The 15,033-nt window shown below is 34.4% G+C and overlaps 1 protein-coding gene across 2 annotated transcripts in view; it reads left to right on the forward strand.

Moving 5' to 3' along the window:
* GABRG2 (gamma-aminobutyric acid type A receptor subunit gamma2) overlaps nt 1–15,033 on the forward strand; it is a 116,430-nt gene that overhangs the window by 38,769 nt on the left and 62,628 nt on the right. For both annotated transcript variants that reach the window (XM_040444079.1, XM_040444090.1), the window contains exons 5-6: nt 3,127–3,209; nt 6,618–6,755. In XM_040444079.1, the coding sequence (XP_040300013.1) occupies nt 3,127–3,209; nt 6,618–6,755 (221 nt within the window). The remainder of the gene's footprint in view (nt 1–3,126; nt 3,210–6,617; nt 6,756–15,033) is intronic.

The following is a 15,033-nucleotide window of genomic DNA, read 5'->3' on the forward strand; positions in this document are numbered from 1 at the left end:
GCATGTTTGATCAAAACAGTATGTGGTAGTACAAAATTTGTATTTCTTTCTGTTTTCAATATGCTTTGCAAAGTCATAGGTAGAACTTATTTCTTTGACTAATGTAAGAACTCTGTTTTCTCACACAGACATGAAATGCCCCTTGACTTCATAAGGTTACCTGATCTTTGTGCCTGCCTTGGCTTTTGCATGTGTGTCCTGCTACTTTAAAATAAGGAGACTGATGGGGCGCCTGGGTGGCGCAGTCGGTTAAGCGTCCGACTTCAGCCAGGTCACGATCACGCGGTCCGTGAGTTCGAGCCCTGCGTCAGGCTCTGGGCTGATGGCTCGGAGCCTGGAGCCTGTTTCCGATTCTGTGTCTCCCTCTCTCTCTGCCCCTTCCCCGTTCATGCTCTGTCTCTCTCTGTCCCCAAAATAAATAAACGTTGAAAAAAAAATAATAAATAAATAAAAAAATAAAATAAAATAAGGAGACTGAAACACAGTTACCATTGGGATCGCCAGTTGTTCTGCTTGGAAATGTCTCTGTTTCCAAGGAAACCATTGCTAAAGGAGAAATTTTGGTGTGGAGATCTCCTGTACCTCCTTTTCTTTTCTGCACAATAGCAAGTAACTACAATGAGTTCTATCTGCCAGCACCCACTCCCCACTACACTGATAGGCTATTTGACTTAATTTATTGGCTATTTTGGGAATAGACTTCTTTAGGGATAAGTTGAAGGAGGTATCTTTTATTTTCAGAACTTAAATATGAAATAACTTTTGGGAGATTTTCTACTTAAATTGCTGTATGCCATTATCTTAGCACTTTATTTTATCTATCTATTTATTTATTTACTTATTTACTTATTTATTTATTATTTTAAAAATGTTTGTTTTTGAGAGAGTGCAAACGGGGCAGGTGCAGAGAGGGGGAACAGAGGATCTGAAGCCGACTCTGCCCTGACAGCAATGAGCCCAATGTGGGGCTCGAACTCACAAACTGCAAGATCATGACCTGAGCTGAATTTGGACACTCAAGCTACTGAACCATTCAGGCGCCCCTTATACTTACGTGCATTTAAAATGTTTTTATGTTGAGGTTTCAAATGGGTGAGAGTATATTATTAAACATAATAATAGGTAAGTATATAAACTTAAGAACCAGACAGATCTGACTTTGGTTCTTAGCTCTATTTGACTATCAATATGAATTAGAGCAGCTCTCCAGAATTTCTATGTATATGACTTAAGGGCAGCTATCTGGTTGCAGGGGTCTTGGTGCTAGAAGGTATATCTCAAAGCTTTATTAGTAAGTTTAATGTTTTTACTTGGTTACACTTTTATTTAGAGGAATTAGGTAGGAATTGATGGAGATTATTGGAAATAAGGCACCACCACCCTCATGACACATTCCCCCACCCAAGATCAGTAACTAGGAAAAATGGCTACAATTACAAAAGAAATTCATTGCATATAGTTTGTATTCATCATGGGTTTCATTAAATGAGAGATAAGGTAGTGATTGAAATTAGAATCTAGTGGAAGTCAAAGTTTGATATATCAGAGCTCAGTCTAGCTTTTGCAAAATTGAGTCACTCACACTATCTCAAGTCCCTTTATTGTCCTCATAACTGTAGTCATTTTTTAACTTGTAATAACTTGCAGAATCTGTATCCAATATTTAATTATGGAAGTTACTTCAAAAATTCCACTTGTAAGATTCAAAGTTTGAATGAGTTGTGAATCTATAGAGATGATTTTATTCTTGTTGCCAATCTGTAAGTTATGAATATTTGTGTGTGCACAGATTATCTATGTGTGTATCTATTTTTGTATCTGCAATCTTTCTAAAGGTGTTTTCAATTTTAATAATTCCAGTTGAACTTGAAAATAATAAAATATCAAATTAATTATAATTTCACTTACAAATAAAACTAACCTTTTCTTTGGAAGAGCATATAATTATTGAATGACAATGATTAAAACCTTCGGGTTTAGAGACAAATAATCTTGGGTTCAAATCTCAACTGTGCTGCTGGTTTTGTGACTGAACAAGTTAAAGTACATTAAAGCGATAATAACATTTATTAAATGAGAGAAAAATTTATCATGCCCAGTGTCACATAGACGATTAAAGGCTGAATAATTATTACTTATATTTTAAGATCAGTAGTTGCTCTATTATACCATAGAAAAATGAAATCTCCCCAATTAATAATTATGCTGAGTTATAAAATCTTTTAAAATAAATTAATATTTATAAAATAATACTTTTATTAGTTCAAGATTATTCTCTGTACTTTGTAAGAAATATAGCTAACAAATAAGAAACCTTAAAAATAATCAACCAACTGCCATTAGAATTTTAGAGTATATTCCTACTTGTCCAAAGATGGTCCAAAACATCTGGGACACCATTAAATTTCTCCATCCTAGAGTCCTAGCCTATATCGAGATCCAGAAAATCTGTAACTTTAATAAACACCCCAGATGCAAACTAATTGAGGTTCACTGGCAAACATTTTTGGAACATGTCTGTATATGTGTATTTAACATTTCTTGTTTGCTATTAAGTATTCTTCTACTCTGTAACATCCTGTCTAATGGCTTCATAGTGTTCCATTATAAGAATGCATAATACTCCATTGTGAAATATAAGTATGTTAAAACTCACATATAGTAATTTAAATCTAACAGCTACCAAGTACTTACAAACAGAAGGTTCTGCTTTAATTAGCAGATAAGATCTGAGAATTATCAGCATTAATTTACATGCAAACAGTAAATGAGCTTAAGTTCCTAAAACAATTTGTTCTGTTAAGTTAAATATATTCACCAAGCAATCTCATGTGTGCAATTAATTTGCCAAAAAAATTACGTGGTCATAAATTTTGGAAAAAATGGAATTGAAGCCAATGAGATCCTATTGTTTGTTCTGTGAAAATGACTACATTAAGTCTTAAGTAATTTTCTCCTGGACTTGGTGGGTTTCTTCAGGGAGAATCACCTTGAATTATCAATAGGAATATGAGATATATTCTCCAGGAACAAAGATGAAGAATAGTCATTAAAAATTGCATTCATGTACATTCTTAAAATTGTGTCTAAACTCTTTCTATTTGTGTTTCATATCCTTCTGTTTAGGTTGACAATTGATGCAGAGTGCCAGTTGCAGTTGCACAATTTTCCAATGGACGAACATTCCTGCCCCTTGGAGTTTTCCAGCTGTAAGTAATCTCATTCTGTATTCTGTATCCTCTCTCACCAACAGTTTCCTAATTGCAATGCCAACTAATTGGGATACTCCTAGAGAATGCAGAAACAAGCAATGTTGTTGACTTTGAAGATTTTGACAGTTACTTTCATCATAATACCAGCTTAACCCTATTAGAGTGATTTCCTGCAAAAAAGGATCTATTTTATTAGAATTTACAAGTAGCTTTCACTGGGGCAAAAATTTTTAATAAATTCACAGTGGTTGCCTGGAGATATTTTTCTTTTCTTTTTTTTTTTTTTAATTTGTATTTATTTTTGAGAGAGAGAGAGCGCACATATAGGGGAGGGGTAGAGAAAGAGGGAAACACAGAATCCAAAGCAGGCTCCAGGCTCTGAGGTGTCAGCACAGAACCCAATGTGGGGCTCAAACCCACAGGCCCCACATCATTACCTGAGCTGAAGTCCAAAGCTTAACCTACTGAGCCACCCAGACGCCCCACCCAGAGACCTTTCTCAAGAAGGATTGTAAAGACAGGCCTGAACTCAATGGAAAGGTATAATGGTAGGTTTTACATCCTTCTTCCCGGCTCCCACCTGCCCCCAATTGGCTCAGAAGAAGAGAGTAGCACCATCTTTGCTATTTGTTCTCTCCCTTACAGTGTCATCTGCTTATTTCGATTTCAGTATATGCGTTAAAGGTAGCAAAATTGAAAATTACCCACTTCATATGGAGTTTGAATAATATCTAGAACTAGTTATCTACCAGTGAATAAAAGACTAGTTTTTGGTGTCTTTTGGGTCTAGTTCAAATCCCAACTCCATCACTATAGACTTGAGCAAATTATTAAATCTTGCAGTGAGTCCACAATCTCAGGTGCCCAGCAGAGACTTTGAGATGTGCCCTCCCACAATATTGTTTTGTTGATGTAATATATGTAAAATGCTTGATATGCTACCTCACACACAATAGGATTCAGTAAAAAGCTCTATTATTTCTATTAATTATTATTATTATCAGGAAATAGTTTATATAGCAAAATGATCTGTGATGATTATAATACAAATTAAGCTTCATAGATAATTTCCTTCCTGAACTAAACCCAAGCTTCAGTGTCCCCCGATGTTTGCCTCACTAATTGTTCAGGTCCACGTTAGGTTGCTCACCTCTTTCTTATTTTTGGTCTGACAACTATGGATACTAGGCAGAATGAAAAACTTACTATGAATTTTAAGTTTATATTTCTATAAGTAGAATTTCCCAGGCAGGGAGTGACAGAGACCCATACAAACCAACTAAATAATAATAGCTGTCCTTTCAAAAAAAAAACAATCAATGATGAAAGCAGCAATCATCTGTTCATCATTACATAAATTCTAGAAGGAACTAGAGGAAAAATATCACTATCTATCATATCTATTTAGAAAAGTTCCCATTAAATTGGGGCACCTGGGTGGCTTAGTCAGTTAAGCGTCTGACTTTGGTTCAAGTCATGATCTCATGGGTTCATGAGTTTGAGTCCCACATCTGGCTCTGTGCTGACAGCTCAGAGCCTGGAGTCTGTTTCAGATTCTATGTCTCCCTCTCTCTCTGCCCCTCCGCAACTCATGCTCTGCTTCTCTTTCTCTCAAAAATAAAATAAAACATTAAGAAAATTAAAAAAATAAAATTTCCCATTATAAATCTTATTTCATATGTTTTACTTTATCCAAGAATGGAATATTTTTAAGTAAAATCCTCCCCAAGCTTTAGGAGATGAGACTTCTTTTCTATTATTTTTTCAACTGGGACTACTCTTCTGAGTCAGATAAAATCTAGAGCTGGTGATTTCTGCGTCTTTAGGTCACTGATGGACACTTGTCTTCTGAACCCAAACACAACTTAATGTTTCTTACTGCTATCAAAAAAGTTAAATCATCAACATGTTCTCCATAGGGAGTTCCCTAACATTACTATTCTTTTTCTTGGTTCAACACATCCTGTCCCCTACCCCTTCTCCATGCCAGTCTGGGGATCATGCTTTCTTTTTTCTTGAATCTTAGTTAATAAGCACACAACACAAGCCTAGTTGGACCAAAAGAAAAGAAAAAGGGAAGACGTTAGGGATCCTATTCCAGGTAGTCAATCAGCCTCCATAATTAAGACTTATATAGCATTATTAGTTCATAAATAGTTGAGATGATGTCTAGTTTTATTTATCATCTATCTATCATTTATCTATCATCCATCTATCTGTTTTTACTTGAGTTTATGCTTTTCTTTTAGATTTTATTTTTATGTGATCTCTACATGGAACATGGGGCTTTAACTTCCAACCCTGAGATCAAGAGTTGCATGATCTAGTGACTGAACCAGCCAGGCACCCCTACAGAGTTTATTCTATAATTTACTTTATAATGTTTATCCACTCAACAATTATACATTGGCCATCAGTCATGAAATAAGTACTACCATCATCTCCATAAAGAAACAAATAATTGAGGGAAAAAAACAAAGAAATTTGTCTAGGGTATTATGGCTAGCAAATGGTACTGATAATCTCTACATAATCAGTGCAATACCTCTCTCATGAAGGCTTTCTGTTCTCTTGGCTGAACATAATTAACTTCTTCAGAATCTACATAGTGCTCATTGGTATCTTCCCCTTGGCATTTCTACTTACTACTTTTTTTTTTAAGTGTATTTAGTTTGGTGGGGGAGGGGCAGAGAGAGTGGGAAAGAGAGAGAATGACAACCTGGCTTCACATTGTCAGTACAGAACCCAATGTGGGGCTCAAACTCATGAACCGTGTGATCATGACCTGAACCAAAATCAAGAGTTGGATGCTTAATGGACTGAGCCACCCAGGCATCCCACTACTTACTACTGTTAATTGTAGATTTCTGCGTGTATTAAAGTGAAGTCCCAACAAATTGAGAGAGAGAGAATAATGTAAATAGTTGAGGTTATTTTTCTCAGTCATCTTCCACTCTAAGGGCATACCCTGGAGAAGCATTTGAGTCTCCTCTTCCATTATTTTCTGTTTCTGCATGACTCTCAAAACCTTGCCTTGTTTACTCATCATCATAAAATAATATCTTGCATATGTGCTATTTATCATATATTGGATACTTTTTATATCTTACCTCAGACAATGTAAAGCATGCGTATAGTATATCCGAAACCATGTTTAGCATATCTTCTATGCAAATTAAGTTATTTTCAAGGGTAATCTTGACCTTATGACTTCTTAACTTCTTGTTGGGATAAGATGTCATGTATTTATTTCCTCTATTGCGATGCTCTTTAGTTCAAGATCCTTTTCTAACTTAAAACGCCATCTCTCTCATACTTACCTCAGTGTCTTGTTCATGGAAGGTGGTTGCTACATACATTCATTTATAAATAATTTTAAATATGAGCTTTTCCATCTCATGGCAGATGGCTATCCACGTGAAGAAATTGTCTACCAATGGAAGCGTAGTTCTGTTGAAGTAGGTGACACAAGATCGTGGAGGCTTTATCAATTTTCATTTGTTGGACTGAGAAATACCACTGAAGTAGTGAAGACAACTTCTGGTAAGATGCTCTTGAAAGCAATTTTGAGTGACCCCTTCCAGAGTTAATATTCTGGTATAAATAATTCACAGACTTTTCAATACCTGTATACAAATGATATGCAGAAAATTAAATGAAGTGTTTTAATTTACCAGAGAAAATTATAATTGGTATTCTAGCATAATAGATAAATATAAATGGATTCTATCAGTTTGAAGCAAAATGGATTAAAATTGGATTAGTAACTTATTTGCTTAATTTCTTTAAGCAAAAATGACTAGCAATTATTTTAAAAGCAGACAATATTTATTAGGTGTAGGTGTAATGTTTCTTTTAGGAAATAAGTTTTATGGTATATTAAAATAGCAGCATTTAAAGTAATCACACAGGGAAAATTAACTTTCTGCAAGTACGGAAATGTGACCATAATCGATATGGACTGATTCCGCATTCACTAATTTAATATTTTGAACTGGCTCTATTATGGATAAGGGACAGGCCTCATTTCAAACCCCAACTGCATCAGTTACTAGCTATAGATATTGAGAAAATTACTGAATTTCTCAGGGATTAAATCTCCCAGATAACTAATGTGGACCAAAAAAACCTGTTTCACAGGCATACTGTGTGTATAAAGGAAAAAACAAAAAACAAAAAACAAAAAACAAAAAAAAAACAAAAAAGAAGAGTGCTTAGAATGATACCTGGAACTTAGTGAGCATTCAATAAATAGTAGCTTTTACTAATACAAGTGCGTGTGGGACCTAACGTGGTCAGGAGCTCAGATTTCTTAAGAGAAACTAAAAATCTTTATTTTTACAACAAGTATCATGGATTTTAATGGCATTAATTGAATTTATTTGAAAACCCATGTGATATAATTTAAGCCTATTTCAGAGACCATATCTGTCTCCTGGGTGGCCAGTATAAACCCTCTGCAATGTTGAGTACATACTCCAAGCAAATTATTCCAGCTACTCCTTTTAAAATTGAGTTTGATATGTCCCAGTTTCAAATATAAATGATGGGTTCTCAACTTAATGTCTATTAAGACATGTATTTTGATATATATTCCTGTGAGTTGAATTGTTTTCTGTTGATTTATTTGCACAAACCTGAGTTTTTTCCCTGAAATTCATAGAATATACTTTTGTGTTGACTAATTTGGAATAAGGTCTTGGTCTGCTATACACAGAGAAGCAAGTTAAGGACCTATGCAAAAATAGAAATTTAAGATTATATCTTCATAACCATCATTCTCCAAATCAAAGAACTATCTGGTCTTAACACTATTATCAACAGTGTTTGCATATTTCTCCAACTCTCTTAATTTGCAAAAAGAATATAAAAGAAGGTCAAAGAAATGCTTGAGTATATTTTTGAAAAGTGGCCTTCTGTTCCCTTATTCACTGCAAATCCTGAACATCAAGTACTAGAACAGTCTTTTATTTGGTCCCTAAAAAAGATTTAGGATTGCCTTAGAACTGGTTTTCCATCTGTGAAAGGAAGAACATGTGTAAAAATAATTTCTAAGTCTGCATGCTTCCAGAATGAGAAATTGGGCATTAAATTGTGTTGTATATTCATATTTCTGTAATTGCTCCAGCACCCTAAAACAGAACCCCAAAACTGATGACTGGCCAGTCTTTTTAGTCATTTGAGCCCAGAGGGGCATTAAAACCAAATGCTGGTAAGGGAAGTGTTGGCTTTATATCATAGGGCCTAAATCATTCCCTCCCCAATATTTCATCTTGAGAATGATCTAGAGTATTTACTGTCTATTATGAGATATTTCCAGAAGAAAATGACCTACTTACTTAAAGCATGGCAAGAAATATTACCAAGGTGCCACAAAGCTATTAATCTTCCTAGGGAAATCAAAGCAAGACTGCACTGATATCAGATTTGATACTGAGTAGCATGATTTAATTGATTGCATCATTTGTGAATTTTAATACGGTGGTTAGCCTCCCTGTTGGTCTTGTTGTTCACTCCCTGCTCTTGTTGGTTTGTATTTTGTGTGCAGCACCATCTTAGTTGTATTTGTGAAGAGAAAGGACTGAATGGAAACTTAACACCAATGCTGAGAGGCAGCCTGATTCTCATGACAGTTGATTTTGTAATGACTTGAAGTTTCTGCATGACCTTTTGTTTGATTTCTGATGCCTTTCTTACCTTCAAAGCAGAGCTTTACAACTAGTTAATATCTACAAGGAAGTTATAAAAACAGCTTTATTGGGAAATTATCAGATCAAATTATACTCCTTTTAAATTTATACTCCTTTTAAATACATTATTACAATGTGATTTTCTCCTAGACTTACCATAAATGTATATCAGTTTAAGAAGCCTTGGTCAAAACTGGGTGATAATATTGCCTAATATCTGACCTAGCTTACTGCAAGGCTTTCTAACCTTCATTCATTCAAGCTCACCTCTCATGACTTTATTATATTCAAGTGATGACTATACTGCTGATTCCTTAGTATTTTTTTCTTTAAATTGATTCATTATTGTTTTTAGTAAAATTAATTTTTAAAAAGAAAGTTCATATTACGGCCATAATGAAAAAGCAGAAGCATTTGACACAATAGAAGTTGATGCAAAAATACAATGAAAAGCGAAAAAATGTTCTTAATTTTAAGTGCATATATTAGTGTTCTGCAGACTGAGTATATTGAAAATGAGGGAAGGAAAGATATTTGAGAAATGGGAAATTGCAGCTGGCACCAAAGTAAAACATTTCATTGATGTAAACAGAAGAGTAGAAGGACCATTTCTCAGGAAAGAATCTTCTCACCATGTAATTCAATGTCATCAGTGACAACCTTTGCTCACACCACCTGAACCTTCTTAATTTCCCGCCAGTCACATCTGTATCATACTTGAGAATAATATTGCCTTGGTGGTAGATGGATATGACTTGAAGAACATCTTTAGTTCACAGTCAATATATCAAAACAGATTCTGCATCCATGATTTTTCCTCCAAACCATCATGTCTTTATAATTGCTCTGCATCTGGGAATAGCACCATCATTGTCTCAGTGAGCCAGGCGTGAACAGTTAGAGTCATGTCTCTACCTCCCACCTCTAATGAATCACAAAGGCACTTATGCCTCTAAAGCATCTTGTGTAACTGTCCTCTTTTCTGTTGCCAATGCCCCTGTCCTAGTTCAGGATTTGTCTGTTCCCATCTGGACTGTGTTGGTAGCCTATTAAGTTATGTCCCTGCTGTCAGTCTCTCTCTTCCACAGTCTATCTTTTACACATTAATCATAAAAGCTAGTGCCTACTGAGCACTAACTACATGTACTGTAGCAAACTTTTTATCCAAACAACCTAGTTGAATTTTCATAGCCATGGTCCTATTTCCTACACATCACACCCAAGGTATCACTGTGGATGAGGAAACAGACTTCTAGAGGCTCATTTACTGCAGGGATCGGTTACAAAACCTGGGCTATGAGTTCAAGTGATTTGCTCCTAGACTTGTGCTTTTAATTATTATGCTATTTTATTCCCACTGTGGTCTAATGGATCTTCTGAAAACACAACTTTCACCATGTTTCAAGAATTTAGTAGGTCAATTAAGCACAAGCTTTTGTTCTCAGGAACTTTCCAACATTGTTTTCTATAATTTCCCACCTTGTGACAGAACTAATCCAACTATATTTTTCTGAATATAAATAGCCAATCCTATACACACACTGAATCTTAATTTTTCTTCTCTGAATGGCTTCACAAATCCTCTCTACCTTCTTTATGACTTTAAGGCTTAAAAGCATAGCATCTCCTCAACGAGGTCTTTACTACCTTTCATCAAAACAACTTGGAGCAATTTTTAAATGTGTACTCTTGGAGTCAGGCAGCTCAAGTTTGAATATTAACTTGTATAAATTATTTAATATATTTAAGCTCAGTATCGCCAATATTTCAGGATTGTTCTGAGGATTAAGTAATACACTCAATTAAAAATGCTTAAAACTTTCTCTGACACACAGAAAAGACTCTGTAATAGAAGACATTCTTATTAATAATTATCATCATCATCATCATTCCATTAATTCTCCCTCAGAGCATTTTCACCCACTTTATGAAGACATAATTTCTGCTTTGTGTTGCTTAAGGCACTTTTTTCCCTACTAATTTTATTTATTTATTTATTTATTTATTTATTTATTTATTTATTTATTTAGATTTAAATTCTAGTTAGTTAACATACAGTGGCAATATTGGTTTCAGGAGTTAGAATTCAGTGATTTATCACTTATATACAACACCCAGTGTTCACCACAAGTGCCCTTCTTGATACCCCTCAGTCATCTGGCCCCTCCCCCACCCCCTCTGTCTCATGGTTTGTTTCCCTCTCTTCTTTTCCCCCTCCCCTTTCCATGTGTTCATCTGTTTTGTTTCTTAAATTCCACATCTGGGTGAAATCATATGGTATTTGTCTTTCTCTGAGTGGCTTTTCTCGCTTAGCATAATACACTCCAGCTCCAGCTCCATCAGTGCAAATGGCAAGATTTCATTATTTTGGATGGCTGAGTAATATCCCATTGTGTGTGTGTGTGTATGTGTGTGTGTGTGTGTGTGTGTGTGTGTGTATACGTATATATACAACATCTTCTTTATTCATCCATCAGTCAATGGACATTTGGGCTTTCTCCATAGTTTGGCTATTGTTCATAATGCTGCTGTAAACATTGGGGTTCATGTACCCCTTTGAATCTGTTTTTTTTTTTAATACTTTGAGTATATACCTAATAGTGCAATTGCTAGATCATAGGGCTTAGGCACTTTTTATTTACCCCTTTCTGACCCCTCATTCCAATAAATCATAAATTTCACAAAATTCACTTCTTTTAATCATCTTTGTACCCATGATGTTATTAGTATAGTGGCTTGCTTAGAGTTGTTGATGAGTAGCAATTGTAGAATTGATTGTTTATGACAATTATATTGATAAACCTGCAAAATTTCTCTCAATTTAATAAGCAGTGCAGAATTCTACTATGTATATTCTCATTACTCATTGTTTACTCTAAAGTAGAAGACTTGTTCTTTCTGATCATGTTGCCATTGCCAGTTCACCAAATTATCTACATGATTTTTAGTATCAGGCAGAACTTTTTTCCTTCATGTTCTTATCCTGATGTGTGGGCTACAAAAGTGGGCAAATAAGTTTCTTAGGAGAATCTGTGATCCAAGTGCCATCATTCTGAATCACAAAGAATGTATCACATTCTTCCCATGTTAGAATACCATGAAAGCTTCCATATTTTCTTTAGGATGCAAACTTCAGTGTTTCATGAAAATCCTCATAAATTTTTTGGTGAACCCATGAACATTAGATATTATTTACTTTTTTGTCTTTAATTCACCATGTTGGTTAGGATTCCATGTGCTTATTGTATTTTCCTAATTTCTATTATAAGAAATACATAAATATTAAAATAAAAAGTCCCTGTATCACTAAATTTACCTTACTTTCCAAGAGTACCGGTCAGACTACAATTTTAGAAATAGCAGCTCTGTGGATAGAGTCCATGTTCATTGCTTCATTTCTAAAATATTTAAAATTTACCCTATACCTTCAAAGCTTGACCACTATTCTTCCCCCATACCCTTAACCCCCTGAGGTGTTCCTATACTACGTATAGGTAGTACGTACTTCATGTCTTTGTGTCCTGTATTCCTTATTTAATACCAAGCTCAAATCCAACCTTCTCTACCTGTATCAGCCTATATGTATTGGCCAAATAATTATCCAAGTAGAAAAAAAAAAAAAGGAAGAACTCCCACCTTCCACGATGTGTTTTAATTTAGATGTCTTTGGCAAACCAGGGGGACACTTTTGAAAACTTTACTCATAATGGAGGTGAACTATTTTAAGGGAAAGAAAAGGGGGAAAAAAGATACAAGTTAACAGTATTTTTTTTTTCTGAAGAGGTTGAAATAAACAAAAAAATTCAGAAACCTAGTTGGTAGGATAGAAACAACTGTGCATTCATCTCACAGTCTCCTGTGACTGGGTCACAATAAGCTGTGAGTTCATTTTAGTCAAAAATATACTTTCAAACTAGTTGAAGAAATGTAATGTCTTAAAATAAATCCATGGAAAACTTCATAGTAATTGAATTTTATTTTATTTTTAAGCTTTGATTTAGAAAAAAAAAATAAGTTTGGTTTCAATAGAAGAAAACATAAGAATAACGTAAAGAGAGCTGGACCAGGAATAGCCATCTCTGGGATGAAAGTTCCTTGCTTATAATAAGATGAATGCATTTTACTAGTTGCTTCTTTGAAATCCTTGTTCTTAGACCTATCCAGAACCTCTGATGTCACCACAGTTACACTATAGATGTCCTAATGTAGGAATGCCTTTTTTTTTTATATATAAATTAAGTTTTCCTAGAATGTTCTACATCAAGTTTTCAATAGGTTTTCAAAGCAAGTCAAATACAGAAACAAACTCCTTTACATTTTTAATTTAAGGGGAATAACAGTCCCATGCATGTATTTGTTTTTAGTGACATATGATGGTATATATGTTAACCCAAAATTTTATGTTTTTCTTTCTTTCAGTTGTAACCCTGCAGTATTTATATATTACATTTTAAAAAGTTCCACATCAGAATTTTAAATTCCAAGGTTGCTCTGACCTTGCCTAGTGGGGAGACAGAGCTTGAGAGATAGAGAGAGGTTGCATAGGAAGTCATATGAAATCTAAGGAAAATTGTTTGGCTTCAAGGTGATACACTTTATTTATGCTTACATTCCACTGGCAAGAATATTGTATGTTCCCGTGATGATAAAATGAGTCTGGGAAATGTAGCTCAGTTGTGTGCTAGGAAGGAACAATGGGTTTTATGGCTTTCTAGCATCTGTGCAACATGGTGTGCTATCATATTATTTCTCACAACAAGCCTCTAAGAAATACATTTTTTTGCTATTTGACACATGAAGCAACTTAAGTTTAGAGGGGCTAAATAATTTATTCAAGGATATTCAATAAAGCAGAGTTATTTATCCAGATACCAAATTTTTATCCCATTGCCTCTCATAAACATATTAGGCAAAGAGATGAATTAATTAAAAGAAAAAGTTAATTCTTAAGCTTGAAAATAGGTAATATTACACAAACAATGCAATGAAGCCATACAATAACCCTATATATATGCATCAAAAAATGTTAACTTATAAGAATAGGAATTATAGTTGTATATAGCAATAACAAGTGAGAAACAATTTAGCAATGATAGCCTTTCATCTTTCAGAAGCATGTTTACTGCCTATGAGCTAATACTATTCACTTGCTTAGTGGACCAATTGGTCACTATCTAAATAAGGTTTTAATTAAGAAACTGTCAGATCCAGTGCATTTGCTATTTGTTCTTATAAGAAAGAAAACCTAATAAAGGGTTTGTATGACTACTATTTACAGTAATTTTGGGGATTAATACTTTATTGTGACAGTCTATGAGAACTAACCAGGTCAAGACATTAATTTTTATCCAAGTCTTTGGTGTTTCCTAATTCAATCGAAAATCCTACTTTGCCATATTTAAAAGACACATTCATCCATGTGACTGATATGACTAATAGAGCCCTCCTGTCAAGCTGCTGCCCCAAATAAATGTAAAATATTAAATAAGTATTAAAATATAAAAATGGGAGATATACTGAGTCTACAGACATCATGCTCTCCACACAAACTCATTAATGATTCCTTTCACTCTGTTTGATGCAATTGACTAATTTCCTCTTCTTATTTTTGCACTTTCAGAAAATAATGCTATTCAAGCATTATAGATATGCAAATTTAAGCATATCAGAGACTGAAAAGGGAAGCAGACAGCAATGAGGAATTTTTTTTTAATATTTCACTTTTTTTCCAAAAAAGAGTTTATTAAGAAGGTCACGACACATTGCAGTGCTAAACAGCTCAGAAAAGAATTTGGTGGACATATAAGCAGTGGCTGACCAGAATTTGTTTACCATGTTCACCTACCTCTCATGTAATCTATCTCATTCAGAAAAGCAAGAACAGTCTATTCCCAAAGGGCAGAAATAGGTCAGAAAGTGCAAGGAAAAGATAATTGACAAATATCTTAAACATGACTAAATTCTTTTTTTTATATATCGATATCTCCACTGTTTAAGAAATTGACAGTGCTTCTCATTAACAGGTGAGTCACATCATAAATGTTTGATTTTTCATATTTGTCTTCCAGTTTATCTTCCCCAAAATTAGCTTTTCCTTGCTATGAATTATCTATCAGAATAATGACAAAAAG

This window comes from Herpailurus yagouaroundi, unplaced genomic scaffold (assembly GCF_014898765.1).
Source record: "Herpailurus yagouaroundi ecotype Mexico unplaced genomic scaffold, PumYag 29, whole genome shotgun sequence".
Taxonomy (NCBI): Eukaryota; Metazoa; Chordata; class Mammalia; order Carnivora; family Felidae; genus Herpailurus; species Herpailurus yagouaroundi.